This window comes from Neomonachus schauinslandi, chromosome 5, assembly GCF_002201575.2.
Source record: "Neomonachus schauinslandi chromosome 5, ASM220157v2, whole genome shotgun sequence".
In the NCBI taxonomy this organism is placed as follows: domain Eukaryota; kingdom Metazoa; phylum Chordata; class Mammalia; order Carnivora; family Phocidae; genus Neomonachus; species Neomonachus schauinslandi.
Window position 1 is genome coordinate 130,350,133 of NC_058407.1, and position 9,262 is coordinate 130,359,394.

At 55.1% G+C, this 9,262-nt stretch overlaps 1 protein-coding gene across 3 annotated transcripts in view; it reads right to left on the bottom strand.

The window, feature by feature from the left end:
• Positions 1–8,439, bottom strand: part of GATA3 (GATA binding protein 3) — a 20,492-nt gene extending 12,053 nt beyond the window's left edge. For 2 of the 3 annotated variants that reach the window (XM_021696659.2, XM_021696660.2), the window contains exons 1-2: positions 7,161–7,830; positions 4,204–4,740 (exon numbers count right to left, since the gene is read on the bottom strand). In XM_021696659.2, coding sequence (XP_021552334.1) covers positions 4,204–4,740; positions 7,161–7,401 — 778 coding nt within the window. In that variant the 5' untranslated portion in view covers positions 7,402–7,830. Of the gene's footprint in view, positions 1–4,203; positions 4,741–7,160; positions 7,831–8,242 lie in introns of those variants that run through there. The other variant, XM_021696658.2, reaches the window with a different exon arrangement.
• Between the last annotated feature and the right edge of the window lie 823 nt (positions 8,440–9,262).

Sequence of the window (9,262 nt, forward strand, 5' to 3'; positions counted from 1 at the left end):
CCCCCCCCCCCCCCCCCCCCCCCCCCCCCCCCCGCCCCTGCAGGAGGCAGTAGCTCCAATGGAGCTGGTCTCCCAAGAGGAGGAGTCGGGCAGAGGGTTTCGCTTTCTCTGGGGGTGCTAGGAGGGAGGTTTGGGAGGATGGTAGGGGACAAAGATGAGCCCCTAAGCGTTGTTTCATTTTATGAGATTAATCGGCTAATTCCAAACTACCAAGAAGACAGGGTGGAGGAAGAGAACCAGGCAGGCTGCTTGGGAATCTAGGCGACTCCTTACACCAGGAGAACACAGCAGGCTTGGGGGCCTGTTTGGCCTTTGGAAACCCCTAGACCAAGTATGAGGATGTTGGGGGTTCACACCTGTAAGCCTGTTTTGTTTTGTTTTGTTTTTTTCTCCAGGGACAGGTTCTGGGGAAGGAAAAAGACTTTCAGAAATGGAGGGCTTTGCCTGACATTGGAGTTCATAATGGTGCTAACTAGTTTTTGTCCACTTTCCTTTTAAAAGAAAAAAAAAGAATATAAGGAGTTAAGACAAATGTTATATATATATATATATATATATATATATATATATATATATATATATATATATTTTTTTTTTTTTTTCCCCACCAAATTCCAAAAAGCTGTTCAACCCAGGGTCTACAGAAAGCCTCCCACGAGCCACTGGCTTTCTCCCCAAACTTGGGCGCTACTGAGCCAGAAGCACGCATCCAGGTACCCAACAGTATCTACCGGGCCTCAAAAAGGCTTGGGACCAAATTACCTCGACACCTTCCCCTGGAGTCAGAAGCCTGCGGCCTCGGTGGTGGAACGAGGGGGAGGCACGGAGGAAGGGGGAAAGGGCGAGTGGGCGAGGAGGTGCCTGCTGCAGCCTAGCCTGGGGACAGGCAGGCCCGGCAGCCCCCGTGCCCCACGCAGGCACCGGGTGGGCCTTTCTGAGGACAGCGATACCGGCCTTTGCTGGCTGGGGCCCCAAACCCACTCCCCATCCGGCCAAGACAGGGGCCTCTCGGTCCCTCGGCACCCAGTCCCTTTCCCGCTGCGCAGGGAGGGCTCCGGCGAGGTTTCACTGGCCCCCTCCTCCCTCCGCTCCCGCAGCACCCGCTCGGGGTGGAGTCCCCGCTGGCTTGGGGCCGGCAGCCCTGCTCCTAGGCACCCGGGGCTGGGGGATCTCCCGGCCTGACGTGATTAGTCTGATTTCCTTTCCTTTGTCAGCCCAGTGGGGAGGATGACAGCTTCCTTTTCAGAGGGACCTTCAAAACTAGCAACAGTTGCCTCTTCAGCCAGGCTCTGCACACTAGAGCAATTTTCTGTCTTGATTCACTCCGCAAGTTTGCGATTGCCTTGTCTGGCTTTTTCTTATTTTTTTTTTTTTCTTCTCTCATTGTTGCCGCTAGTCTGTGACTTCAGCAAACAACCAATTTTCCTAATGGAGGCCCCGACTGTCTCCTGCTTTCTTTCCCTCTCCTCGCTCACTGACTGGTGTGAGCTGCTCAGACAGATACCTCTCTCTCGTAAGTGACAAGAACCACAGGGCTGCGAGGCCTCTTGACATTCGACAGCCATTTTCAAACACCCTCCCTGGCCTCCAGCTGAAATTCTGAGACCGGGGCTGGACGAAAGGAGCAGGAGCTGGGGCCGGAGGCTGCGAAGGGGAAGGTGGGGCGAGATACCAACAGCCGGGGGGTGGGGGGGTGCCCAGAAAGGGCCCTTCGCTAAAAGGCTTTGTCTTTTGTTTGCCGAGGGAGACCCAGCACTGACAGCCCTGCGTTAGAAAAGCACGAGGTGCCCTAACCACTGCTTCAACCGTTCCTCCAAAATGCAACAACCCTCTCTCCTCCTCTCTCTACCTTAGGCAAGTGCATTTGCACAGAGTTAAAAAAAAAAAAAAAAAAACGCAACCACGAAACCCCAGAGAACTCCCTGAAGAACTGCTACCATTTCCACCCTCTCTACCCAGAAGGGTCTAGAAACCCTCCTCCCCCACTCCCACACTCCCGAAAGTCCCAGCTCCCTAGCTGCCCAGGTGTGCTGTTTTGGGGTTTCTGACTGTGAGAAAGGAATAAGAAGGAGGAAGTAAGAAGCCAAATTGCAATGTCTTCTCTCCTCTCCCCACCTACCAAAAAAGAAAAAAGAAAAAGTAAAAAAGAAAAAAATATATATATATATATACATATATATATAATACAATCGGTCCGTAGGTGCTCCTGGTTCTGGTTTAGGGTAACTGCACCCCTTCCTCCCACCCACCCCCAAATATTCAGGGGCTTGAGGAATGAGGGAGAAGAAGGAAAAGACTAGCCGAAGGCCCGAAGGCGTGCACACAGAGGGGAGAGAAACCAGAGACTCTGGAAAAGTCGTTCTGTCCCCTCCTCCACTCAAACCACCACCCCAGCCTCAGATACCATGATCTTTCCCCCAAAACTTTGCGCTACCAGAAAAGAGAACTTAAAAAAAAAAAAAAATTCCCATCACTACTTCAAAATGCATCCGTTTGCTCTCTTGAAATCAGTCCTCAAGCCCTCATCTAATCCCGGCTTTTCTGAGCCAAGCTGAACCCCATTTCTCTGGAACCCTCCACTCCACGCCCAAGCCCAGCCCCCGGCAAGGCAGCTTGGCCACTTTCCTCCGCCTGTTCTCCCTTCCTCTTGCTTTCTCTTTGACTCCACCAGCAAGCCTACCTCCCTCTCCCTCTGCCGACTTTCATGTACTGAACATGCAGGTCTGAGTTTCTCTGTCAGCCTAACCGCATCCGGACTCTATTAAAGTTCCTGGCGCGGGATAAACAATGCAACTGTCGCACGCAGCAGTCTGAAAATAATTGGATTAGCTAAAACATATCAACTAAATAGAGACAGTCCTGCCCAGGCAGTCGGAGTGAATGTCACCCTGGAAAAAAAAAAAAAAAACCCTGAAAACTGATCTCATGGTCACTGGGCTCCCAGAGCCCTCCCTCGGAAGTTTTTCAAACCCGGGTTTTGCAAGCCCGGTTTCAAGACTGCTCGTCCCACCCATAAAAGACAAGTGATTTTCACCACTTCTTTGTATATAGGATCTCCATAGATAGAGGGCGGAGGTGAGACGTTGGAATGAGCCAGGACAGAACAGACCCACCCCGAAATGGACCCACCCAAGGAGACAGAACAATCTTCGAAGAAAAATCATCTTTTAAACTAGCTAAATCTCATCTGAGAAAATCCCAAGGTCTCTCCACTGCTTGGGTTAGAAGCAACATTGGCGATGGATTATTTTATTTTGAAAGCCAGAATATTTTGTGTGGGTTTGGTGTTGCTTTTTTTTTTTTTTTTTTTTTAAGCAAGTGTCTAGAGCCAGAGAATAAAGATGCAGCATGCTTTTAGACAGGGGGTGCTTTTTTGAGAGAGGATGAGCAGAGGAAGCGGAGACCCACACCTAGGGAATGTCGTTCAGTCTTGCCTACCTCCTCTGGCTTCAGATCAGTAGAGAAATAGGTCCTGAGATGCCTTCCTGCCCCTGCCTGTGCGGCCACCACAGGTAACTGGCCCCTCTGGACTTCGGATTTTCATTCCAGTTTCCCCAGGGCAGAGCCCACCTCTCTCCCAGAACTTAGGGGGGCAGCCTCTTTTCCATGCAAAGAATAGGTCAAGGAGGGTCCTGCCCCCCCCCCCACAAAAATATACCCATGCTTTATTTATCCATGTCCTCTGTTGCCTGCATGGCCCCCTCTGAGCTGGGCCCAGAGGAACAGGCAAATGGGGCTGCAGAGGCCAGGGGGGTCAAAGGAGGGACCTGTGTTTGTTTAGGTTTGAGGAGGTTTCATTTTAGCATTAAACACTAAAGATTTATTCCCTGGGCTTTCCATTTGGTCTTGGAAACTGACTAGAGGTTACTGGCAGAACCCAAAGGTCCCTGAGCAGGCGGGACAGGGTATTTGTTTTTGTTTGTCTTTTTCCTTCCCCGGGGGGGGGGGGGGGGGGGGGGGAGTTAAATTAGATTCCACTTCCCCTCTGCTCTGTGGACTGGAATGAGATAGGACACACCTCATTCTTTGCCCCCGTTGGAAGAAAAGGAAGAAATCAAATCTCAGAAGGGTCTGGAACACCAACCAGATCCCCCCACCCCCCAGGGGCCAGACTGAGGCTCCCTCCTCCGCGCCCTGGATTTAGGAGAAAGGAGAGGTGGGAGGAGGAGAAAAGGCCCTGGGGGAGGCGGAGAAGGTTCCTACCTGTGCTGGATCTCGCCTTGGGTCTCGACTTACATCCGAAGCCGGTGGGGGAGCCCCCCAGCAGGCTGCTGGGCGGGAAGAGTCCGGAGCTGTATTCGGGGACGTAGGGCGGGTACGTGGTGATGGGGTGGTGCGCCGACGAGGCCGCCCCTCCCAGGGTGGTCATGCTGCCCCGCGAGTGCGTGGACTCGAGCTTCATGCTGTCGGGCAGCGGCACCTGGTACTTGATGCACTCTTTCTCGTCCTGCCGGGCTGAGCCGGCCGAGCCCGGAGTGGACAGGGACGGGTCCGGGGAGACGTCCTTCGGCGGGGTGGGCGGGAAGGTGAAGAGGTGCGGGCTGGAGTGGCCCGCCGACAGCGAGGAGGACGAGGCCGGGGGGTAGACGGAGAGGGGCCCCGGGGAGCCGTGATGGATGGACGTCTTGGAGAAGGGGCTGAGGTTCCAGGGCGACGCGGTGTGGTGGCTGCCCAGAGCTTTGCCGCCGTCCAGCCAGGGCAGGGATCCGTGCAGCAGGGGCGGGCGGCACACCTGACTCCCTGCGCAGGAAGGGGGGGGTGCGGGATGCAGGAGAGAGAAATGCCCGTGAGAGCCGCTTCGGAGGCCCTCGACACACCGGGGGGTTCTCCCCCTGCCAGGTCAGTCCCAAATACACCCTGGATCTGCAGGCGGGCCCACTCCTTCACCCAGGCCGCCGCCCCCCGTCCCCCCACCCCAGGACCTTGGCCAGCACACGCTTTATGCCCGTGTCTACCACATGAAGGTCCCCTCAAATCCAGCAGAATTAGGGGCCTGTGTCTGACACCCAAGAGGTGCTGGGACGGAGTGGAGAGAGCCCCTGGGCATATTTGGTCTCTCCAGATACACTTAATGGCATCCCCTGAGGTCCATCTCTAGAACCTGACTTGATTTATTGGTTTCCTTCCATGGCCCAGCGTCCCCCATCCCAGACCTAATCCCAGCCAGCCTGATAAGAGTCGGTTGTGAATAATGAGGCCTGATGGGGTGAGCGTGGCTGCACAAGGGCTCCACACCAGGAAAAGACACGGACCTGGAGAGAGGCCCACTCCCGAAATCCAGTGCAGGAAGGAGGGTGCTTGCTCTCGGAAAGGAGGGGAGGGAGCATTTTGGGGTTACTTCCCTGGAACCCTGCTTCAGTGCTTGCTCATAACTGGCAAGGCCTGAAGTGGGATTTGCAAGGACATTTTAATTGCCCAGACTGTTGGAGGTAGTTTCCAAGGCTGGACTCTGCCTTTCTCACCCTCCCAAATCCTCCAGAAGGAAAATAAAGTAAACCCCATATTTGCCCCCAAAGTTCGGATTCCACCAGTGCCATAGGTGGATTTTCACCTGAGCCACCCGGCGACACAAAATTCCTGTTGACATATATATTTTACTTCTCCACAGAGCATTCGAAATACAGAGTTTTCAGACAGCCATAACTCAGACACGTCCATACACCCTGAAACGGGTCCATGCAGGAGGCAAGTGCAAATCCACACACTTACTGATCTTTTAATCCACTACCTGCCTCAGCATCTGACATTCTATTTAACCATGAAGAACAATACTGAAACTAAAATCTTGAGAGAGGAAGGGGAGGGGAGAGGGAAGGAGAGTTCTCTGAACGCCAAGGGTCAAGACTCAGTGTTATGCAGGAAGTAGTATAGTAAATAATATTAAGTCTGCATCTACCGCATTTCCACTTAACTGCTGATCTGCACAGAACAAGGGCAGAGAGCGCCCCATCCGCAGGAACAATTGCTTAAAAGCTGGTGACAGCAGGGCGGAGGGCGCCTGCTGCAGAGGGGCTCTGTCACCGGCGCCGATGCAGGCTCTGAGTAGGGGGACCAGGAAAGACTCCAGTCACCCGGACTAAGAGAGACTCACATTTTCTCTGCCTGAGATGGTGCCTCTATTTCTTCTTTAGGAACCCACTTACGCTGGAAAGCTTAGAGCTTTCCCAAACCCCGACCCCTAACTACACAGGGCTTGATTTCTTAACCTTTTAGAACTCGTCTAAACTTTTCAAAGGTGAAAGAGAAAGAAAAAAAAGAAAAGACAACTGGAATCAGTCCCACATAAGAAAGAAACCCCGGTGGATCCTAAATCTTCTTTGGGAGCCTAATGGGACTGTTGTAGGCCGGAGGAGAGAGTAAGGCAAGGGTTTTGGGGAGCAGGCAATGAGGCAACCTAAAAGCAAAGACGCAGGAAAATTCTGTGCAGCCGGGAGTCTAGGAAATTTCAAATGTCTCCCATTTAAGACAGTAGTCTCTCCACCAAAACCCCGTCAAAGTACCAGAATTCCATTCCTCAGAGCCAAGGGGTGGCAGACCTGCCTAGGAACCAAATGCACTAGTTTTGGGGAAAAGTCAAAAAACAGGGATCAGGGATGCGAATTAAATTTCTCTCGGGCCTTTCTGAAAATGTGCCGGAAAAAAGAAACCGAAGAACGCTGGCAGAAGCCCCCCCACCGCCCCCACAACCCCACCCCGAGAAAGAACTACAGGGTAACTGGGGGAGCGAAGCCCTTTTTGAAGGAACCAAGTCCGAGCCGGGTTTGGCCGGCGCCGGCTGCCGGCCCACGGAGCCGTGGCCGCAGGGGCAGAGCCTCCGCCCCCGGAGCCCCGGCCCCCGGAGGCCCCCCGAACCTGCGGCCGGCCGTGCGGGGACAGAGGGTTGCAGTAGGGCGCCTGCCAGGTGAGCGCCAGGCCCGAGGCAGAGCAGCCAGCCGCGGAGAGACGCCTGCTGCGACTTTTTAAAAACACACTCTCGCGGCGATTGAGACTGCTTCCTCGCCCATTTCCGGGCCCCAATTTTTTTAATTGTAGCAGGAACGGCCCTTGGGGGCTTTGGCTGGGTCTCCCACCCCCTGGTCCCTCCCCGCCTCCCCGGCCTGGGTGGGGGGGGGCAGCGGCGGCGGCTGGGCGGGGGTCCCCGCACCCCGGGGCGGACTCACCGTGGTGGGTCGGAGGGTACCTCTGCACCGTGGCCCTCACTGAGTTTCCGTAGTAGGAAGGGACGTGGTTGCCTTGACCGTCGATGTTAAAAAGTACATCCACCTCCTCGGGCAGGGGGTACTGCGCGGGGTCCATGTAGGAGTGGCCGAGGCCCGGGTGGTGCGTGTCCGGGTGCTGCCCGTTGAGGACCGCGGGGTGGTGGTGGCTCACCCAGCGCGGCTGGTCCGCCGTCACCTCCATGGCCCCGGCTGCGCTCGCGCCCTCTCGCCGGGCCCGGAACCCGCGCGCAGAGAGGGAGGGCGGTCGGGCTGGAGGGTCGCGGGGCTCTGAGGCTCTGCAGGTGCTCCTGCCGTCGGAGGGGCGGGGGTCGTTTAATGATTTGTTTTCAGTGGGGCAATGGGAAAACTAGGAAGGAAAGGTGAGCAAAGGAGATACAAAAAACAAAAACAAAAACCTTTAAGCAGTAGTTCAGCTAAGAGAAGAAGAGGAAGAAAAAAGAAATTCCAGAAAAACAGGTACGGAAGGATAAAGGGGGAACCAAATTCTAAAGGGGGAGGAGGGCGAGCGAAGGTGGCTGGAATTCTGCAAGTGAGGCTCTTCTGCACCGGGGCTTCCTCAGCGGCTCGGAGACTGAGGCTCTCCTCGGGTCACCTGCGGAGGAGAGAAGGGGGAGACCTGGATGAGCTCCTAAGTACGTGAGCACCTGAGCTTATGAAGTGGCACCACCTCCCCGCGAGCCGCCCGGCCCCGCGCCCGCGCACCCAGGACACGCGCACACACGCGCACACGCGCACGCCTCCTCCCGAGCGAGGCCAACCGGGACGCGGCCGCCCAGGGAACGACTCCCAAGTACATCGCCAGCAGCCCGGCTCTCCCGAGGGCCCTGCAGTGACTGAGCGGTTCCAGTTCGGCCGACAGCTCCCTCCCCCCCGGGGACAGCGATCCCGGGACCTTCCTTCCAGGCCTCTAGCAACTCTCCAAAAGAGGAGGGTTGAGTTTAAAGTGTTTTAAAGTCCTCCCAAATGGAGCGAGGGGAAAAAAAAAAATCAAACTTAAAAAAAAAAAAGTTGCCAGTACCAACCTGGGTAGCGAGGAGCAGAGAGGAGGAGGCGTGTGACCTGGGAGAGCAGAAACTGCTCGGTCAGATTGCGTGGCTCGCTCTGTCGCGCGCGCTCTCCGTCTCTCTCTCTTTTCCTCTCTCTCTCTCTCCCTCTCTCAGTATTTTTTTTTTTTTTACAGGGAATGCATTCTTTCTGAAAGTATCAAGACGGCGCCAGGCAGCTCAGTGTTCGCAGACAGCTGTGGCGCGACGCAACTTAAGGAGGTTCTAGTGTCATCCGCGCCGAGGGGGAGGAGCCTGGCGCTGGCGAGGAGGGGACAGGATCACCAGCACAAGGAAACTGCAACCCAAACCCGCTCCAGGACCTCACCACCCCTCCTCTGCACCCCTCCGCCCCTGCTCCCGCCCCTCCACTGACCGGAAGGGGGGCGCCGCGGAGGGCCGCCCGGGCGGTGGGGCGGCGGGGCGGGTGGGCAAGGCCCGCGGGGTTTGGGGCGGAGGGGGCGGGCAGGAGGGAATTTGCGCTCTGGCCCTTTAAATGTGGTTCCCGCTCCTGCCAATTCATTCTGGCTCTGGTGATTATTCCGTGCCGGGGAAACCGGCCTGCCCCATTCATAAAGTCAATTTCTACAGGCAGCCTTTATTTTCCAGACTTTTTTTAATGGCCAAACTTGTTTTTAAATTCAATCCAGGGTATTTGGGAGGCTACTGATTTGGGGCTACGTGCATATAAAACTGATCAGGAAAAAAAAAAAAAGATTTTTTTAAATGCCGAAGTCCTTTTGAGATTTGCCTCTGGAGAGAATTGCCTAAGAGACTGAGGAATGGGGCAAGAGGAGTAACCTTTATTGGAATGTCCGTGTTACTTTGGTGGTCGTTGTCAACATTTCCCCCAGCCTTTTGTGTTCGCAAGCCCCTCGGATGGACGTTTCCGCTGTTGCAGCTGTCCCTTCCAGACCTGATATTTGTAATCGATGCGTGCTTCTGACTTGAGTGGCAGTAGGGACGGAAGAAAATGAAAGGGAGAGAGAGGAAGACGCT